Source organism: Anolis carolinensis, chromosome 6 (assembly GCF_035594765.1).
Source record: "Anolis carolinensis isolate JA03-04 chromosome 6, rAnoCar3.1.pri, whole genome shotgun sequence".
In the NCBI taxonomy this organism is placed as follows: Eukaryota; Metazoa; Chordata; class Lepidosauria; order Squamata; family Dactyloidae; genus Anolis; species Anolis carolinensis.
In genome coordinates this window covers 39,748,066-39,769,369 of record NC_085846.1, presented here as the reverse complement: position 1 = coordinate 39,769,369, position 21,304 = coordinate 39,748,066, and the positions used below count along the sequence as shown (strand labels likewise).

Here is a 21,304-nt window from a genome sequence, read left to right as displayed (position 1 = left end):
TTGTTAGAGTCATAACCTTTTGAAAAGTGATGCCATAAACTTTTGGGAAAATGTCATTCATGCAAGGCAGTTAGGTTTCTTAGCTGTTAAACTAGATATATCTTTGAACTGTTAGGGACAAAAATATGCCAATGCACACGCGCACACATATATAGCAGTTTCATAAGTGTTCTTTTAGTTGCCCAAAAACATCTACTCTCCTTTAAAACATATTTGCTTTTAAATCAGTGGTTTCCAACCTTTGGGTCTTCTGGTGTTTTGGACTTCAAATCATAGAAATCCCAGCCAGCTGACCAGCTGTTAGGAACTGTGGAGTCCAAAACACCTGGAGGCCCAAAGGTTGCTTTAAAACATGCTCTCAAGAGACAAAAAATAAGCAGACTTCTTTAAAAGCAACATAGCTTATTCACAAACTTTATGTATTCAGCATACAGGTACTTTGCATATCAATCCAGTGACATATAGGATTTGAAGTAGTTTCTCTGTGTAGGTAACACAGGGCATCTTTCTTAGAATCAACAGTCCACAGTCTAAAGCATCTCTCTGGTCTGAGAATCTCTGTTTCTACATTGAAAGTCTAATGCCTTATGTTCTTACTGACTTCTAAAAGCAGACATCTGTTTCTACTGAAGTCTCTAAGCATACTGTTCCTACTGGCATCTGAAAGCAAAGTGTTTCTAAAATGGAATCTGAGTCCTGAACAATCCCAGATCTGATCACATGGTCTGCAGCTCCTCCCACAACATAGAGCTAAGGAAAACTGCATACCAATACACACATATACAATACAGTAAGCAACAAATAAGTAGTGGACACTTGTAGAAGGTTGCTGTTTCCAACAAAATAGGCAATAAGTCATATTAATATATATATATATAAATGAAAGCTGTTCATAAGATGTGTTGTGTCCCCATATATTTTGTTATTACAATATATGTATGTGTCCATGCCTCTTAAAAGGGGTCGGTTTAACCTCTGGCTTTTTAGTAAATCTGGATTACTGTGTCACGAAAGGATGCATGTCTAAAAATGGTGTGTCACAAATATATAGCGCTTGGAAAGCTCAGGATATAGGATGAATTTCCCAAAGGAAACCTAACTGAGCTTCAACTTGGAGCTCTTTGAATGACCTAGGTCAGTGGTTCTCAACCTGGGATCCCCAGATGTTTTTGGCCTACAACTCCTAGAAATACCAGCCAGTTTACCAGCTGTTAGGATTTCTGGGAATTGAAGGCCAAAAACATCAGGTAGACCATGAAACAGAATCCTATCCTTTGTTTTTGTCTGACCTACTTTTGTAAGGTTGTAAAGCAGCCTTCTATGAGCCTACTATGGCGTACAAATAGAATTGATTATCTGTAGTTTGTATAACCAAATACATCCTATACATCCTATACAACACTATCATTTTCGAACACACATTGGCTTCATTATCAAAAATACTTACTGCTTTAGTCTCATTTCAGGGGTTCTCTGCAAAAGTTTGCTTTGCGCAAGAATTGTTTTCGTGTCATTTTGCACACAAACTAGTGTCATTTGGGGAAAATACTGATTTTGTACACATTAGTATTGCTATAAAAGTCCAAAAATACAAACAAAAAAGCACTATACCCCCTCTCATAATCTCATCCATTGGGGAGAAATCTTTGGAAAGTCTGTGAATAAATAATACTTATGTAAATATGTACCTTGACAAGTTACAGCTGCCATGTCACTTGTATCTTTGTTACTGCAAAAAAGTGATTACAAGTAACTCATTTTGTAACATGTTCTAACCAAGTTCTGGTTGTGAGGCAACAAATTGTGGGGAAGAAGTGCAGTAGATTTCCTCATTCTCCCTCCCCTTTTAATGTACGAATTTGACATTCCCTAATACCCACAACTTTTTGAGTATATGTGAACAGAACAGAATATGGTTGTCCCAACACCATCTACTTAGGTTTCCTTTGCCAGATTATTTGTGTAGGTGTTTCCATAGACAGTGCTTTGTGTCCTTGGAAATAGTTCCATTCTAGATGTACCTGACAAAGCTCTTACTCTGTTTCTTCAGATCTTTGTGTGTGTCAGCATGAAGATCGATTATGGAAGTTTCCCCAATGGGAAAGAGATCCTCTGCCGTCTCCAGAAGCAATACGAAGATGTGCGCATCAAGTTTGACTCCCAGGAGATGACCTGCTCTGTCAAAGGGCCCTACACAGTATTGCAAGCCTTCAATTCTGAACTGTTGAGATGCCTCAAGAACAAGCAAAGCAGAAGTCTCTCTGCAAGTCAAAAGAGATCTTCAGCCAAGCCTTCAGGAAATGGAGCCTCACACCAGGAGGAGACACAAAGAGAGAAGAAACAGAATGATGGCAAGCTATTACTTGCCCAAAACTTTGGGGAGAGCCATGTAGAGCCAGTGGAGGATTTCTCTTTGGTGATAGACTCTGATGTTTACCATTATATCCAGGCATTCTGCAGTCAGGAAATCAACCATGTCTTGAGTCAGCACAAGGTGGACGTGGTGGATGTCAGCAGTGATGGTGTCACCACCCTTTATATTCAAGCCTCATCCAGTGAGACTGGAGGCATGAGTACTCTTGTGCCTGCTCACCAGGCCATCTCTCGGCTTTCCCAGAAGTTAGAAGGCACTTTGCGCAAAGAGAAGATCAATAAGAAAGAATTGGGGATGGAATGGGGCACAGAATTTCTGAGGGAGCTGCGGAAGCTCTGCCCACAGCTATTGTGCCATGAAGATCATGAGTATTTCTATCTTGTTGGGAATTTGGTAGATGTTTCTCAAGCAAAACTATTTGTCCAAGATTTCACTGCAGCGAGGAAAGTAGTGCAGGATCATCAGAAACCTGGTCTGCCTCAAACATCACACTTGCCGCTGATTAATGGGCAAAATGTTATGCCAACCCAGTTGGAGTTGCCTACAGAATCTGTGCCAAGGAAAGTGAGTTCACCAACATTCAGTGACAAAGCTAAGCACAAACTGGCTGCCAAATTCAGCTCCAGTGCCTCACTTTCATCTGTTTCATCTCAAGATAATCCATTAGCAGAGCAGCTCCCTAGAGACTTCCTTCAGACATTTGATTACCAGATCCCAAGCAGTGAACTGCAGTTTTTACCTGCTACTGATAATAAATCAGAGGACCAGATGAGGCCATTCTTGCAGTCTGAGAAAGCCCCACAAGCAATGAAGGAAGATCTACTGCATCTTATGTCTGGAAGTACTTTGTCAAGTACTGAGGGTATCACAAGATTTGACCTTAAGGGGCCTTCATCTCCCCATGTTGGCTCCAATACTTTCAGATCCTTAAACCTTTTTGATACTACAAGGTATGGAGACCACAAAGTTTCAAAACAAAGGCCTTTTCTCAGAAGATCCAGCAGTTTACAGAACCCACCGGACAGTAGCACATTAATGGATGAGTCACAAATAGCAGCCGCAGTCAACATGGACGACTTGAAGCAAGAGAGCCAAGAACATAACCAGAGGGAGAAAAGCAAGGAAGGGGCATTTCAGATGGAGAATGAACGGGAGAGGGATTCTCAGAATATATATACTGGTGTCTCTGCTTCACTTACAGTCCAAAGGGGCGATGGGGAGCTTTTAGATACTAAAAAAACAGATAGCCTTGCAAGATATTTTGACCACATCAGGGACAACTTCAGTTACTCTGAGCTAGCCGTAGAAGGACCTGAGGATGAGGCTCTGATTGGCCTATGTAACTACCTGAAAGGCTGCCATGAGCATGTTCTTGTCAACCGAGAAAGGTACATGCTGAGTCTTGCCTACCCTCGTGAAGTGAAGTTGCAGATCCAGGAGGCATTCCGCTCCTTCTCAGAGAAGAGGATGGCTTCCTTGTCTAAAAGGCTGGATTCTTCTGAGGCACAGCAAGAGAAGAGTCAAGAGGAGATCCAGAAGAGTCTCCAGCAGTTGAAGGAAGATAATAGAGCCAACCTGTCAGAGGGCCTGCTTGACTCAGGTGGCCCTCCTGGGGAGAAATTGTCCTCCCAGACTGAGAGATTGCTAGGTGTCAGAGGCGCCCATCCATTGATGCATGATTTCCCAAGTGACCGGAGCCTTGACAAAAACCCAGACACCTGCAAGCAAGGCCTCCTCAAAAAGTCAGTTGCAGAACTCAGACCAGGATTGCCAGACAAGTTCCACTTTGGACAGAGCTGCAGCAGAGAGAGAGGCAGCCGTATAACTGAGAGGGGTCCTCAGTCTTTGCCTATTCTGCCTCAAGGGACTTTTGACTCCACACCATCGCAAACGGCAGGCAAACATACCTTGCCAACTGAGGAAGATGTTACCTTAGATATGAACCTAAGAGCTGCCCCCCCAGGAAGGGAATCCACAGCCGGGGTGTGTGACTTGTGTCAAAGTTCACCCCACACCCCATGCCGCCACATCCTTTCCAAGGCCTACGCCTCAACAGAGAGCATTTCTCCACCTCATGGCCACGTAACGCCATGCCGCGTAACACCCACCATCCCTGGAACTTTCACAGCTGCCACTTTGTCACAGTTCCTCCCTGGCTATTATCGAGACCCAACACTGAAAGTGATATATGACATTCCCAATGGGGTGCAACAGGTAAGTGCCTGTCTTAAACTCCATCCTGTATATCATAGATTTATAGCTAGGAAGCCCTTGCTAATTTGGTGGTGATTTTTAATTATGCCGCATCTCAGTTTTGCACATTGCCAAAATATTATTTACTGTATATACCCGAGTATAAGCCTAATTTTTCAGTCCTCTTTTTAAGACTGAAAAAGCCCCCCTCGGCTTATACTCTGGTGAGGGTCCTGGTTGTCTTATATTTGGGTCAGCTTATACTCGAGAATATATGGTACATTTATTATTTTTCTCTATTATTATTGGTATTATTACATTTATTATTTTTCTCTATTATTACTGGTATTATTACATTTATTATTTTTCTCTATTATTATTGGTATTATTACATTTATTATTTTTCTCTATTATTGTTGCTACTATTACATTTATTTTACTCTATTTTATTATTATTATTAATACATTTATTATTTCACTCTGATATTATTATTATTGCATTTATTATTTATTATTTTACTCTATTTATTATTACATGTGTTATTTTCCTGTATTATTTATTATTATTATTATTATTATTACAGTACATATATTATTTTACTCTCTTATTATTAAAAGGATACATAAGCACATTTACATTGAAGAAGATGAGAATAATGATTTGATCAGAGTTGGACAGTCTTATCTTAAATTTGAGCTTTATGTAAATAATCAAAAACATTTAATCTACTGATGCCTCAATGTAATTTTATTGGTATCTATTTTTATTTCTGAAATTTACCACCCTCGGCTTATACTGGAGTCAATGTTTTCCCAGTTTTTTTGTGGTAAAATTAGGTGCCTCTGCTTATATTCGGGTTGGCTTATACTCGAGTATATACGGTAATTTCTTACATCTGTTATACAACAGTAGCAGTACTTCAAATCCAGGTGTAGAACAATAGCTGCATGTTTCTCTGCCACAGTCAACCTGCCACATTAGGGAAGTAAGTTTAGAAGTGTGGAAGAAAACATTACATAGTTCTGGATGGTGGAATTTTAGACAATATCTTTCTGCTCTTTTTAGCTGTTAAAGCTATATCAGCTTCATCCTGTATTGATCCTGGTAAATCGTGACTGTTGTTAATACTGTTGTTATTATAGTGGACCCTCCGCTTTTGCTGGGAGACACAGGATCTCCATGAAAGTGGGAAAAGTGAATTGAAAACCCATTTTCCCTTGTTACCTGGAGGAACAGTTCTCCAGGAATATCTAGGTCCTCAGAGTGAATCTGTGGTCAACTTCCTCCAGAAATTGCCCTGGAGAACCTAGAGATAGTCCTTACCTGTCATTAGGTATAGATGTGCAGGTTTCATCCAGTTGACATCACTTTTGCCTTGTTGGTCTCCCTGTTGAAATTTTTAGTGTACAGTAGACACTCAACATCCACAAATTCCATCATACATGCTTGAAAATATATGTTTTAAAAATTCCAAAGAGCAAACCTTGATTTTGTCATTTTAAAAATCAAAGACATCATTTTACAAAGAAATTTTATGTAATGGGTCTTGAGTATACTTGAATCTTAGTATCTTGTTTCACAAAAATATGTCATTGAATGTGTTGAATACTTTCATGGCCGAAATCACTGGGTTGCTGTGAGTTTTTTGGGCTGTTCTAGTAGCATTCTCTCCTAACGTTTTGCCTGCATCTGTGGCAAACATCCACAGAGGTTTGTTCAGAGGTCTGTTGGAAATGAGGCAAGTGGAGTGTATATTTATCTGTGGAATGTCCAGGGTAGGAGAAAGAGTCCTTGTCTGTTTGAAGCAAGTGTGAATGTTGCAGTTAGCAAGCTTGATTAACATTGAGTAGCCTTTCAGCTGCAAGGTCAATCAGTGAGGGTTTTTTTTTTCCTCCGAAATCCCTGATTTTTTTCTATGAAAAAATCTCAAATAATATTTGCTTTTCCAATATAATCTTTCCCACCTTCTCTTCCTCCCCAAAGGCAGGACATCCTCGCCCAGGTTGTCCATACCGAGGAGGCCGCTTTGAGGCTTTCCTCCCAGACAATCCAGAGGGACGACGATTGATGTTGCTCCTACGCAAGGCATTTAAACATAACCTGATCTTCCAAATCCAGACCTGTGGCACAGAAGAAAAGGTGGTGTGGGGATCCCTTCCCCACAAGACCTCCATGGAAGGGGGAAAGGTCAGGTATGTGTTCCAAGATCAGTGTACTATTGAGGTTTCTCAAATGTTCTCTACAGGTGTCTCCAGAAATCTCTTTACCCTTTCCTTATTTTATGAGAAGACATGGCTCATCGGAAAAGACAATAATGCTTGGTAAAGTAGAAAGCAGCAGGAAAAGAGGAAGAACACATTCCAAGTGGATGGATTCCATAATGAGAGCCATGGCCCTGACTCTGCAAGACCTGAGCAGGGCTGCTGATGATAAAGTGATTTAGAAGTCACTCATTCATGTGGCCACCATAATTCAAAGTCAACTTGATGATAGTCAACATAACAACAAATCAGCCTTGAATTCAGAACCTTTCATACTATACATTTATAGCATCTTGATTCCACTTTAACCCTAATTTAATTCTGGCTACACACTTTGAAATGCCATTGGATGCACCTGTACCTGTTAAAGCAGAATCAAGTTGTTCTAACTAGGCAGTATGAGAGGGTTTTTTCATCATTTGACTTATCTTTAGTGACTACCTGGGCCTCCATGGCTGCCCATGTGAGAAATTATGATAGTTTCTGAAATGGTGCAATATATATCAGTTGGCTCTAAAAATTAGAAGATCACTGCCGCAAGGTCATGAGCAGTCATGTTAGACTGGCAGGAGAAGTTTGCCAAAGCAGGCTGTAATTTGAAGTGCCAAGAAAATGTAGGAAAAAACTTATATTGGATCAAGTGTTTGTGTTTACTGATAGGACAGCTACCAAGGAAGCTTGATAAAGGATTTTCGAATGACTGTAAATGTCAATCTGAAAGAAACACAAATCTTTGGCTGCTGTAGCAAACATGCTTTTGGCTTCCATGGAGTGGAAAGATTTCTAGTCTATATCCATAAAGATATGGCTGATCTGTTTAGAGTTCAACAGAAGGAAAATACAGGCAGTTCTTCAGTTATGAACAAAATAGGCTCTGTAGGTTTATTCTTGTTGAATTTGTATGGAGATCTGGACAGGTACATTTTTAAGTGTAACTCCAGCCAATTATTTATTTTTTAGTTTTGGATAGCATAGTAAAGGTAAAGGTTTTCCCCTGATGTTAAGTCCAGTCGTGACTGACTCTGGGGGTTGGTGCTCATCTCAATTTCTAAGCCAAAGAGCTGGCGTTGGCCGTAGACACCTCCAAGGTCATATAGCCGGCATGATTGCATGGAGCGCCGTTACCTTCCCACCGGAGCGGTACCTATTGATCTACTCACATTTGCATGTTTTCGAACTGCTAGGTTGGCAGTAGCTGGGGCTAACAGTGGGCACTCATTCCGCTCCCGGGATTTGAACCTGGGACCTTTCGGTCTGCAAGTTCAGCAGCTCAGTGCTTTAACACACTGTGCCACTACCAGGGGCCCTTTGGATAGCATAGGGAAGGGTTAATACCCCTGTAATGTTTATTTTACTGCCTAAACCTCGGTTCAGAAGATTTCACCTCATTTTCTGTCTGTGTGACAATTACATTCTGTCAAGGATTGGTGATGGAAGATTTAGTGGAGACACCTTCTTCCCATGATAACTCTTCTTAGGGGTAGGTTTCCTCCAACTTCCTGTTGTCTCATGCTGTTTGTAACTAGGAGTCATATGTAAGTTGGATGTTTGTAACTCGAGGACTGCCTGTAATAACAAATGTGCAACAAAAGGTTGTGTTGTCGAAGGCTTTCATGGCTGGAATCACAGGGTTGTTGTGAGTTTTCCAGGCTGTGTGACCATGTTCCAGAAGCATTCTCTACTGACATTTCGCTCACATCTATGGCATGCATCCTCAGAGGTTGTGAGGTATATTGGAAAAACTAAGCAAGGAAGGTTTATATATCCGTGGAAGGTCCAAGGTGGGAGAAAGAGCTCTTGTCTTTTGGAGGCCAGTGTGAATGTTGTAATTAATCACCTTGATTAGCATTAATGGCTTGCCAGCTTCATGTCCTGGCTTTTTCTACCTGGGGGAATCCTTTGTTCAGAGGTGTTAGCTGCCCGATTGATTCATGTCTGGAATTCCTATGTTTTGAGTGTTGTTCCTTATTTACTGTTCTGATTTTAGAGTTTTTTTTAATACTGGTAGCCAGATTTGTGTATTTTCATGGTTTCCTCCTTTATGTTGAAATTGTCCACATGCTTGTGGATTTCAATGACTTCTCTGTGTAGTCTGGCATGATAGTTCTTAGAGTGGTCCAGCATTTCTGTGTTCTCAAATAATATTCTGTGTCCAGGTTGGTTAATCAAGTGCTCTGCTATGGTTGACTTCTCTGGTTGAGATAGTCTGCAGTGCCTTTCATGTTCCTTGACTCGTGTTTGGGTGCTGCATTTGGTGGTCCCTATGTAGACTTGTCCACAGCTGTATGGTATACGGTAGACTCCTGCAGAAGTGAGAGGATCCCTCTTGTCTTTCTCTGAACGTAGCATTTGTTGGATTTTCTTAGTGGGTCTGTAGATAGTTGATAGCACCCCATGCTGGTCTCAGTAATCAAGAATGGGACCAAGCGAGATTTTGAGTATGCATAATGGGGACGGGGGGAGAACTATGCTTGAGCCAAAAAAAAAATTAAAATCCCATAATACACAGAGCCTATAAGTGTTAGAGAATTTTGAGTGGTGTGTGTGTGTGTGTATCTAGGTGTACAAATTGCTTGATTGCCTGGAGTAAACAAAACTCTGTTCTTTGGATATGGCCAATTTCCAAATGTTCCATTCCGTTGAACATGCATCCTAAAAGTTTTTGGCTCAGGCATACTTAAATTGCCTTGGCACGTTGAACAAAGATGTACGTACACCTGTTCCAGCAAGTACCTCTCAATTTAATTATAAACACTTCGATGTTACTCGTGTCTCCAGTTTCCAGGAATCCTCTGACTGCTTGCCTTTGCCTCCTATAAATCTAAAGCTACAATCCAGAAAATGATGGGAAGGTTGCCCTGCTGTGGATGGACAAATCCCTCTATGTGTTTGTTGGGGTCCCATCAAAGGCTAGAAGCGATGTGTTATATTTTGAAATAACAAGGATGCGGGACAATGGCTGGTATTTTTCCCCTGACATTATCAGTATTGCCATTTTAGGCCATTTTTCTAATTTTAGTACACACAAAACAATGAAAAAATGGTGTGTGTAAGTAATGTGTCTATTTTAAAATAACAAGTAACATGTTACTTTAATAAATAGCATGTCAACCTCTGGTTTGTGATAATTTAGTGAGAAGTCAGAAACTAAAAAAATTGTTTTTTTCCTTTCTTGCTTTCAGAAACGGCTATCCAGATTCTCAGTATCTCCAATTCCTCCGCCTAAAGCTGAAAGAGCTGGGCATTGAATGAAGGCATACCTCCTTTTCCCAAAGAATCTTGGAAGACCAGCAACTTTCCAAAAGCCAGCCATCATTACAACCAACCCCCTCCTTGGCTTCAAAGCAGTCTGGAGAATATACTGAGGGATAAAAGGCATTATTCTAGACTTCACGTGCTTTGACCACCCACCTGCCACTCAACTATGAAGAGATGCCATTTTCTGCTCTCTTTCTCATCCACAACGCACTCTTTTAGGGTCATCTTCAAACTGTTTCGTTTTCTTATTCACTTAGCACTTCAACCTCTTCCCTAAAGTTCTGACAATGTGAGGAATATCTGTAGGCACATGTATTTCAAGGAATCCCTTACAATAAGGACAATTCACATTTCTCAAGGACTGCTTTCCAAAGATTTTGGCATAAGGCCTCTCTTAGGGAAGCTGCCCTTCACCCACCCATTTATATGGATTCTCCTGTAGAGAGAGTCACATGAGAAGATGTAGCCCTTGCATGGTTGACATTTCTTTGATGGCATCTTGTGACTTTTTAGTTATTTAGACCATTACATAATGCTCATCACAGGACTGAGAAAGTTCCACTTTTCTCCTTCACATCAAGATGCAGGACTTCCCTATTCAGAAATGATTGTGCAAGAACAAGCAGATGATGTGTGATTAGTTTACACATCTGAGCCAACATTTTTCCTGTACACACTCCACTGTTAGGGTAAGAGCTTGTATAAGGTAAATCTGAGAGAGAGGTGGTCTCTTAGGCCATTTTATGATGAGGTTGTGACCAGTCTCCTAATCATGGAGTGAGAACTCTTCTCCCTAGAAAGAAGGGAAGCAAGTAAGCAAGGAACAGTCATTGTCTTAATTTCTTTTTCTAGCTGCCTTAATAATGTAGCTTGGGCTTATAAAATCACTGTAAATAGTTGTTTTCCAAAGCTTGCTGTTTTATTAATGCAAAGGCTGTGTTCTAAGAACAGTGTTTTCAAAAAATGAATTGAGGTTTAGAAAATGGTTTAAAGTCCCTTCTGGAACCAAATGTTGGATCTTATAAAACTGCAGATTTCTTCTGGATACAAAGGAACAGCCCTAGAGGCAGTAAAAAATGTAATAAAGAAGGTCGTCTTTCTCTTTTTACCATAAATAATTGTTTAGCTCTCTTCTTTTCAACAGTTTCTTTCGCTAAACCCAAATTCTCAAATACTTTGAGACTTTTTTTCACAAACGTTGGATGACCTCCGCAGAGAACTAGACAGGGGGAGTGCATCCCTTCTGGTTCTCCTGGACATCTCAGCGGCTTTCGATACCATCGACCATGGTATCCTTCTGGGGCGGCTCTCGGGAATGGGTCTTGGGGGCATTACTTTGCAGTGGCTCCGCTCCTTCCTGGAGGGTCGTTCCCAGATGGTGAAGCTGGGGGACACCTGCTCGGACCCCTGGCCATTGACCTGTGGGGTCCCGCAAGGTTCCATTCTCTCCCCCATGCTTTTCAACATCTACATGAAACCGCTGGGAGAGGTCATCCGGGGTTTTGGAGTTCGGTGCCATCTCTACGCAGATGACACTCAACTCTACTACTCTTTTCCACCAAACTCCAAGGAAGCCGCTCAGACCCTAAACCGGTGCCTGGCAGCTGTGTCGAACTGGATGAGGACTAACAAGTTGAAGCTTAATCCAGACAAGACAGAGGCCCTCCTGGTCAGTCGTGGGACCAATTGGGGTATTGGGTGGCAACCTGTGCTCGACAGGGTTGCACTCCCCCTGAAGGCGCAGGTCCGCAGTCTGGGGGTCCTCCTGGATTCATCTCTGATGCTTGATGCCCAGGTGTCGGCGGTGGCTGGGAGGGCCTTTGCACATTTAAAACTTGTGCGCCAGCTGCGACCATACCTCGAGAAGTCTGATTTGGCCACGGTGGTCCATGCCTTAGTTACATCCAGACTGGATTACTGCAATGCTCTCTACGTGGGGCTGCCCCTGAAGACGGCCTGGAAACTCCAACTGGTTCAAAGATCGGCAGCCAGATTTCTAACGGGAGCCGGCTATAGGGAGCACACAATGCCCCTATTAAAGCAGCTCCACTGGCTGCCGATAAACTGCCGGGCCCAATTCAAGGTGCAGGTTTTGACCTATAAAGCCCTACACGGCTTGGGCCCTACCTATCTCCGTGATCGCATCTCCTCCTATGAGCCAGTGCGGACCTTGAGATCTTCTGGGGAGGCTCTTCTCGCGCTCCCACCACCGTCTCAAGTGCGGCTGGTGGGGACGAGGGAACGAGCCTTCTCGGCAGTGGCCCCCCGGTTCTGGAATGCATTGCCAAAAGAGATCAGGCAATCCCCTACATTATCCAATTTCCGTAAGGAACTGAAGACCTGGTGGTGTTGGCAGGTTTTTGAGTAATTATATTGGACTACCGCCGATTTCTGAGCCTGAATATATTGCATAAGATTTCCCCTTATGGTTCCCGTCCCCTTGATCTGGTCATGTAAGTGTGATTTATTGTTATAATTGTATTATTTTACTTTGTTTAATAATGTGTATTATGTTGTTATGTAATGTTTGTGTTGCTTTTATGACTGTAAACCGCCCTGAGTCCCATCCGGGAGATAGGGCGATATATAAATAAAGTTTTATTATTATTATTATTATTATTATTATTATTATTATTATTATTATTATAACTGTCATGATTTTATTTGCCCTTTTGGCAGAGGAATTTCATTTTAGGCAGCTGTATCCATCCCAATTCTTCCCAGTTCGGGGACAAAAATCTGCATAGCTCTAGAAAATAAATAAGATTTCCTCCATTGACTTGCAAGGTTAGAATGTTTGTGCCTCCCCATTTTTTTTCATGTCAGGAGTGATTTGAGAAACTGCAAGTTGCTTCTGGTGTGAGAGAATTGGCTGTCTCCAAGGACGTTGCCCAGGGGACTCCCAGATGTTTGATGTTTACCATCCTTGTGGGAGGCTTCTCTCATGTCCCCACATGGGGATCTGGAGCTGACAGAGGGAGCTCACCTGCTCTCCCCAGATTCGAACCACCAACCTGTCAGTCAGCAGTCCTGCCGGCACAAGGGTTTAATCCATTGCGCTACCTATGTCACCCGTAAAGGAATAAATTGATGGGCACAGAACAACACCAGTGTCGTTTTTGTTATGCTTTTAATGAACGCCCAAAAAAACACACATAAGGCATATGGTAACATTAGGCAGACTAGCATTTCATGTCTGAATCTGTGTAAACAGCATTGGCACAGTTGCTTTGTTGACACACGCCCACGCACACACACGCATGCACAAGCAGAAGAGTGAGCTTCATTTCAAACACCACAAAGAGACTCAAGGAAGCATCTTGAACCATAAGGACACACAAGCTGCTCATGAACCACCCAGAGAGGAGATGATGGGGGGTGACAGATGCCACAACCTGCTGCAAGGGGACCGAGCAGCACGTGCCAGCTGCTTGCCATTCCCCCATCCATAGCCCTCTGGCCTTTAAGGATACTCACTTGGCAGCAGGAGTGGAGTGCACCCCACAGACCTGATGCCTGGATACCAATCTCTTGTCATTCCAGTCTACAACACACAAAACAAACATGCAAATAAAAATCCTTGCCTTGACAAAGGTAAGGTCTTCCCTGCCTCCTATATTCTCTTGGCCACCTTAGCTCTAGCTTTTCCATCCATCCTCTTGCTCAAAGGCTCATATATATTCCTTTTTGTCAGCCAATGATCCCGATGTTTTTTTTATAATTCACTGGCAATGTAAGTAGTGGCTAGTGGATCTGTGACAGTAGTTGTATGAAACCCAGAGTGGATTCTGAACCTGAGAAAGGTCCATTAAGAAGTTCTTTTTCACAAATCCATTTTAGATTAAAGACTCATAACTGTCAGCTATGAATAAAAGTGAAATAAGAGAGTTCATTTAGACAATTTTTAAATTTGCTGAAATTTTCATTCCTGAAATCAAAATACTGAAGATTATTATTTGAAGATAATTTCACAGGGTAATTTCACAGCCAGTGTCCCTTCTCCCAACCACCCCACTCTGGCCCTAAACCCACTATCTACCTATCTATAACTGTGTTAGAATAGTCCTCCAACTGTAGTCTCCTTGCAAACATTCAAGTTTGTAGTTGTCTAACTATGGATTTTATTTTTTCTAAAGAAACCACAGCTAGGAGAATTTTCTTAGATTTTATCTCATTCAATGTGCTTTACTCCCAGCAATTCGGATTCAATTCAGATACTAACTTTGGGACATTTTAAAATAATTCTGAGGCATCATTGTTTCTCTGGGCCTTCCACATTTTCCAAATGGGCCTCAGACTTGTGGGAGCTGGAATGATCCCATGAAATGATAGCCTACAGTAGTCTGTATAAAAGGGATACTACTGGTTAATGTCGACTGGAGGCCCCTGTCCAAAACTCTTATGAAGTATGTATATGGCTTCAATGCATGGAGAAGCAGCTTTTTAAAAAAGTAGTGTGTGCTCCATTTCAAAGCCTATAAAACTTGGAAAAAGGGGGAGTACACATTTTAGTTGAACTGTTTAAACCTTTTGGCTCTCATATCAGTCACACAAATACACATGTACGCATGCATATACATATACACACATCATCCCATATGGCACTATTTTTGAGCTCAAATGGCATTTCAGCGACCTTGAAACAGTGCAACAAAATCCATACCGAAAGGCTTCTAGTGGCAAATTCTGTTCTTATTTTTTGTTATAACAGGAGATTCAAGAAACGGTAGGTGGCCTTTTCTCCCCCTACTTTGGTCCTTGTAGTCAAGCACATGCAGTTTTAACAAGATAAGAGCATTTATAAAAAAGAGGATCAAGGGTCTTCATGTAATACTCACGGTCCATAAAACAGTTGCCTCAAACACACACAGACACACACACACACACAGTCAAATCACAAAAGAAAGGGGCTACTATAAACTTCCAAGATTACGGTATTAATCAGCAAGGCAACAAAGAGCGAAGTTACAGTGCTTTAAATTGGATGTCTCCTGTATAAAAGGGTTTCGGTTAAGGAGTAGAAGTAAGACAAAGCAATTTTAATGATTCAAAACTGGCAAGGCTCCAGCATGGGGAGGGATTGGGACGCAAGGTTTCAAAAATGTTGCAGGGTGCGAACCGGGCATCGCTTGCTGCTGTCATGTGTTAAGAATGTTTCTGCCCCTTCTAGTGCATTTGTACATAGGTAAAAAGGGCATTTGCTCCATCTCTGAAGAATATAAAAAGCCTGCTGGATCACACCAAATGCCTGTCTAGTCCAGGGGCCCTTCCAGATTACAGAGTTATAACCCCATGATTCCACTAAAACTGTCATAGTTAAATCCTATAGAAACATGGGAATTGCTGTTGAGAGAAGTATTTCGTATTTCAACCAGAGACCTCTAGTGCCTCCCCAAACTACAAATCCTGGGATTCTGTAAGAAGTTGCCATGGCAGTTGAAGTGGAATCAAAACGTTATAATTAATCGTGAAAGGGCTCCAGTATTCTATTCACGGCAGTTAGCCTATTGGAATCTCAAATAGCTTGTGAGTCCAATACTAACCTTTTCCTAAAGACAACTGGAATATACTGAAAGGAGAGGCCTGTTTTCATATGGGACACTAGAAACAGAATTCTGAATGAATTCTCACAATCTGAAAGCAGTGCACTGAGTCAGGTTTAAAATGTAGTTTCTTTGTATAGCACATTCACATGTAGAAGTAGTGCTTGGAGACTGAAAGGGTTTCCTTAGCACAACTATGAAAATGCCCTGGTGGGAGATTTTAGAAATGTTGACCATTCCCAGCACGTTGTCTGAAAATGCGTGTATTTTTGCAGAAGAGCACCACATTATACAGGCCACTTTGCGGCTGGTCAGAAATACAATCGTATTGATCCTATATTTCACACCAGTTGATTGGGACAGGTGCACTCTTTTTAGAAAGCCATGTTTGGCGAAAGCTGGGGTTAGATAGAACTTACTGTTTGGAACAAGGCACTGGTAAAACTGGGAGTTAACGATGCAGCATTGGAGTTCTTCTAAAGGCAAGGCTGTTCCTTGCGGTATTAAAAGGATAGGTTACAAAAGTTCTGAAATGCCATCCGGAATAAGGCACCAGGCAGCAGCAAGAAGGAAGGAAAGAGAGGAGGGTGTGTGAACCTTGGCATCACTTCCTTCTCATCTCACCTCCTTTGTATGAGGTTGGTGTTCCAGCGTAGGGCACGCATGATCTGATTTTCACCATCCCTATTGTGCTTCACACAAGCAGAGTTGGCAACTCCAGCTTGCTTGTTTTGTAAGACTTCATATTCGGTTGACAAGTTTGTACAAGCCTAAGAAGTTAAGAGTTCTGGCCATCTGACAAAAACAGCATAGGGTATGTCTCAAAGTCTAACCCATCTGGAGCAGATGGTAAAAGGAGAGGGACAAAAAGTAACCAAAACCTACTATGACCAACACCACATTGCCCCCTAAAGACTGGTTTCTGAGAGGAATGCAGAGCTTGCAAACATTCCTCCTATTTTAAAACTGAAGTTCCTGAATCCACTGCATCTAGTGATCACATGAGCTAGCAAAATTGTGGAACTTGCAATCCATAACAAAGTAACTTTTGTAAGCTCTGGAAAGAAGTGATATGTTGAAAACACAAGGTCATAGCCTGGATAACCTGGGTGTTGTTCAGTATATCGGCTCTCACATTGTAGATTATAGTGCTGAGAATTTCATTACATTGACCTATAAGTGAGCAGCTGGTCTATGAGCACATGTGAACCTGCCTTGAACTTAGTCAGACCACTGAGCACCTACGGTACTTCTCTAGCTGAAATCTTGCCCAGCTCTTCTACTTACTAAATGCTTAGCATTGGCATGAAGTCTGGAACCCATAATATCTTTCAGCAAGAGGACAGTTTAAAAGATGTAAGTAACTAACTTGTGCTATGAAACTTTGTTTAAGTCACAAAACAAGATAGATCTCCAAATTCCACTGCTTCTGGATATATAGAATGCCGTTATTCTGTGATAAAATAAATGAGGCACTGCAAGAAGAGTTGTTAGAATTGGCTCTTCCCATTTTTTGCTCAGAACAACACTTTGGATTGTTAAACTGCCGGATCAAATTGCTCTCATGCTGATGGTGTAAGATGCCTTCTTACTTATGTTGCTCACTGAAAATGGTAGTAGAGCTGTTCAGGATTAATGTAGGAAACCTGGAAGATGCCTGGTTGTTTGGTCTGAGGGCGCATTTAGAATTCAGATGAAATCCCATCCCAAGAAGACTATGGATGCAACCAGTCCAAAATATCTCAGAAGGGGAAACCGGTGAGGCTAAAAGATGGCAGATTCTGGTTTTAATAGGTGTTTCTGGGTGCTGTAAAGCAAAATCTCACTGGGAATACACCTGATGCATTCTAGAGAAGGAAAACGAAGGTGGGAGTTGCCTGCAAGCTATATGTTTTGTTTTCACCACATTTAAGCAAAACAAAACAAGGTCGGTCTTGGGAAAGGCACCTTTTAGTAAACACAGCAGTGGCTAGAGCATTTTGTCTTAAAACACATATACTAACTACTATTGCAGCAGATGGATGCTTGGAAAGAAAAGGAAAGTATTTTGCAGATGTACATTCACACTTCAAAAGTATGAAGCCTTCAACACCCCATTACTCAAAAGCCAATGAGACCATAAAAAGCCCGCCTCATGTTCTCTACTACCAAAAGATGCTAAGGGACAGGACTTGTGTGAATATTCTCATATTCTCAAAGTGAGCATCACAGACACACACATTACAGCAAAGGAATTACAAGCTGAGGATCCCCAGAAAAATTATAAGACAACCATGTGCCAATCCAAGGCCGAAATATGCCCTCCTCCCTCACAATTCTTTACCAACAAAGGGAATACTTTGGCCATATGTTCTTCATAGGAGAAGAGGTTTGCAGGAAATGCAAAGGTTTAGGGGTCAGGTTCCCTGTAGCCTTCCTTCCCTTTGCAAGGAAAAGGCAGAATGCTGGCCCTCAGACTTCCTTCCATGACCAGCTATGAAGATCACAGAAGATGGCTGTGGGAATGAGTGGGTTCCATGCCCCTTTGCTTGTGCCTACTGCTGACCAGAATGCAGAGAAGGGCCGTGCCTTGACCCAATAGAGATCCAGCAAAATGCTACGGGGAAAATTGGGCACAACTGTAGGACATCTGTATCTGAACACAGAGTGATCCTCTGTGGTGGGTCAAGGAAGATTGACAAGAGTTACCAAGAAGGAAGAGGGCCAGAAGAAATGAATTTCCAATGAAGAGACTAGGACCTACAGAAATGATGGATGAATCAGGTAAAGCAGAGTTTCAGCTGAGTGGCCTACACAGAACCGGATGGCTGCAGTAGGGCCAGTCATCATCCATTATTAGAGGGAGCAGCTCATTTTCCAGTCCAAGATGTGAGAAAGAGTTTCTGTCTCCTGGCCTCTCTGCTCCTTGCAGAGAATTACTCGTGTCATCACCACACTTGCCCCAAATGATGCAATATTGAGTCATGAACTACTTTCATTCGGATGCCATCTTGGACCAGACTGGAGCATACACAATACCAAAATTTGTTTTTGGCTCAAGGCAAAATGACTATCTGAATGTAATAGGAGATGGCTAGTCTCTTTTCTTCCAGCCAGCTGTGATTAGAACATGGTTTATTTCTTAAATGTGGCAAAACGTACATTAAAACATCAGACCAGCCTCTTGCTAAGTCACATGCCATCACCATGACAGAATAACTGATTTCTTGCAAGCGATAGTGCAGATCTGAGATTACAGGCTAGTCAGCTGCTTGACACCGTTAAGTATTTTGCCTACATGGCCCATTTCATCTGGGGAAAAGGCGAGGCTTCCCCATGAAAGAAAAACAAGGACATTTTAGCTATGGATCTTTTCACAAATCCAATCCAAAGGCAGGATTTTGCTGTGAGAGGTTTGCCTACATAATATCATGAAGTGATTGGGCAAGTTCCCTTTTTCAGACTATAACTCTATATCCACAGGCCTGCCATGTTTGGTCAGTGGATTATGGGAACTGAAGTCCCATAAAGAAAGGGGCCTTGTTCAAGCTCCTGCAGTGTGACACTTGCATATTGGAAGAGAAGGCAGAGGCAGAATCTAGGCTCTGTGGCAGAGGCACAATTTGTCTTTCCTCCCTCCCCCATATCCCATTTTTTTTGTGCAACAGCCAAACTGCCAAAATATATATATATAGAGAAAAAAGGTCTGGCATTTTCCGCTTATTAAATGTGCCCATCGGAAGTGGCAGATTTGAAGCTTCGTTTCCACGGAAACACTCAATAGTTGCTGTAACAATGGGAGTTTTACATGCTTGAAAGTTATTAGTCACCGTGTGTTCAGAGGCAGGCTGGGGTGGGAGGGAGATGAGGGAAGAGGTCCTAGAGGTAAAATGGCTCAGGTGAGGATATATGGACTTGTAGGTGGGTACGAGAGAAAAGAGAAGATGTAGGAGAAAAAACCCAGATGAGATTGCAATAGAGGCACCTGCCTTGGGTACCCTACCCTCCATATGACGGTTGCAGGTTCCTTTAAGAAACCAAAGGGTTGACCCCACAAAAATAGATGTGCAAGATCAATGGGATGCTTCCAAAATAAAAACTGGGCCAGCCAATTAGTTTTAAAAAATGATGCAATTGTCTGAGCTCCACCTCCAGAAGAGTTCATGAAGCTCAAGAGATTTGCATCATCTTTAACTAACTGGCCGCAATACAAGGCATTGGTCTCTTCCATCTTTATGCCACTGGTTCCATTAACAGCAGAGAGAGATCTGTCAATTCCTCCTTTCCTCAAAAGGACGTAGGGTGGAATTGGGGAGGATGGAAACGGGGAAAAGGGTGGAATTGGGGAGAGCCAAAAGGGGGAGGGGGACAACAACCCAACCCAACAAAAACCAACATAAGGACCTGAGGTCAGACAATCCACCCATTCCCCTTTGCTTTAGTTCTCTGCTTTCTTGCTTTCATCCTTCGGTGGTGCTTCAGGGACCAGAACCACTTTCCCAACGTTCTTCTTCTCTTGCATCTGCTTCATGGCATCCACCACCTTCAAAAAGACAAGGAAGAGGAGATTTATTCTATGGCTTAAGAATAAAGTTTTCCTGCAGAGGCTGGTCTCTTCTCAGTCCATTCCAGTGTCACGGGTCATTATCAAGAGTGTAGCTGGACAAAGACAAAGTCCTATCTCACTCAGCCTGACAGGTGCCCAATTTCCATAACAGTTTCACATCTGCTTGCATTAGGATGGTTTAATGTCTGATTCCATGAGCTGAACCTATGGCAGTTCAATGGGAATCAAAGTACCACAACTATGTAGGGTAATAGGGCTTGTCTTGACCCTGGCTCTCTTTTCAGTCCATCCATTTTATCCCTGCATCCCCAAAATCAGAAAATTCTAAACAGGGATCAAAAGCAATCCTGAAAGCCTTCTACAACATGGCATCCAAAGGAGAAAATCCACAAAATCATCAATGCACAGCAGGATCCTCACAACTTTGCTCTCGGACTTAACTTCTCTAGCATCTGGGCACTCTAAACTCTTGGATTGTTCTTGAATATTGACTGAATTATTCTTGAATATATTATTTAATTATACAGGGAAAGAATGATAGCAGTCCACTTAAGTAACCAGAATTCAGTGCAGAAGATTATTTTAATGTCAAGGCAATGAAATGATCAAGAATAGCCTGTGAGTTTACTTGGAGTGCTGCTGATTCTTTCCTCTCCCCTATTGACTCAAAAAGAACTGCTAATGCAGAGGGGAAATGAATACATGACTCATTCATTTGCTCACCCACTTTCTTCTCTCCCATCAGCATCATCAGATGACCAAATGCAAAATCAGCCAGAGAAAGGTCAGTGTAATCCTCCCCTACCTCCACCCGGCCCTCCCTTGCTCTCCTCATCCATTTTTATTCCCTTTAGCAATCCAGACTAGACTTTTAAAGCTGTCACCCAGAATGGCATACAGAAGTTAAGGTGTGCATTTAATATAAATATAATAATAACAACCTTATTTTTATATCCTGCCTCCACTTCCCGAAGGGACACGGGGCGGCTTATATGGGGACAAGCCTGATCCAACAAAGATTAAAACATGATTTAACATGATCATGGATGCCTTCACTGATGAGATTCATCACTTGTTTCTGAAGAGGTGTCATATTCCTATGGCACTGCCTTTGCCCCTATAATGCCA

General features: G+C 42.0%; 2 protein-coding genes across 2 annotated transcripts in view; one reads left to right on the top strand and one right to left on the bottom strand.

The window, feature by feature from the left end:
* LOC100563670 (uncharacterized) overlaps window positions 1-12,704 on the top strand; it is a 31,427-nt gene extending 18,723 nt beyond the window's left edge. The window contains exons 4-6 of the mRNA XM_008113174.3: window positions 2,051-4,588; window positions 6,552-6,760; window positions 10,012-12,704. Of these exons, the coding sequence (XP_008111381.2) occupies window positions 2,051-4,588; window positions 6,552-6,760; window positions 10,012-10,081 (2,817 nt within the window). The 3' untranslated portion in view covers window positions 10,082-12,704. The remainder of the gene's footprint in view (window positions 1-2,050; window positions 4,589-6,551; window positions 6,761-10,011) is intronic.
* Window positions 12,705-13,200: 496 nt separating this feature from the next.
* vat1 (vesicle amine transport 1) overlaps window positions 13,201-21,304 on the bottom strand; it is a 42,345-nt gene continuing 34,241 nt past the window's right edge. The window contains exon 6 of the mRNA XM_003222497.4: window positions 13,201-20,152. Coding sequence (XP_003222545.1) covers window positions 20,048-20,152 — 105 coding nt within the window. The 3' untranslated portion in view covers window positions 13,201-20,047. The remainder of the gene's footprint in view (window positions 20,153-21,304) is intronic.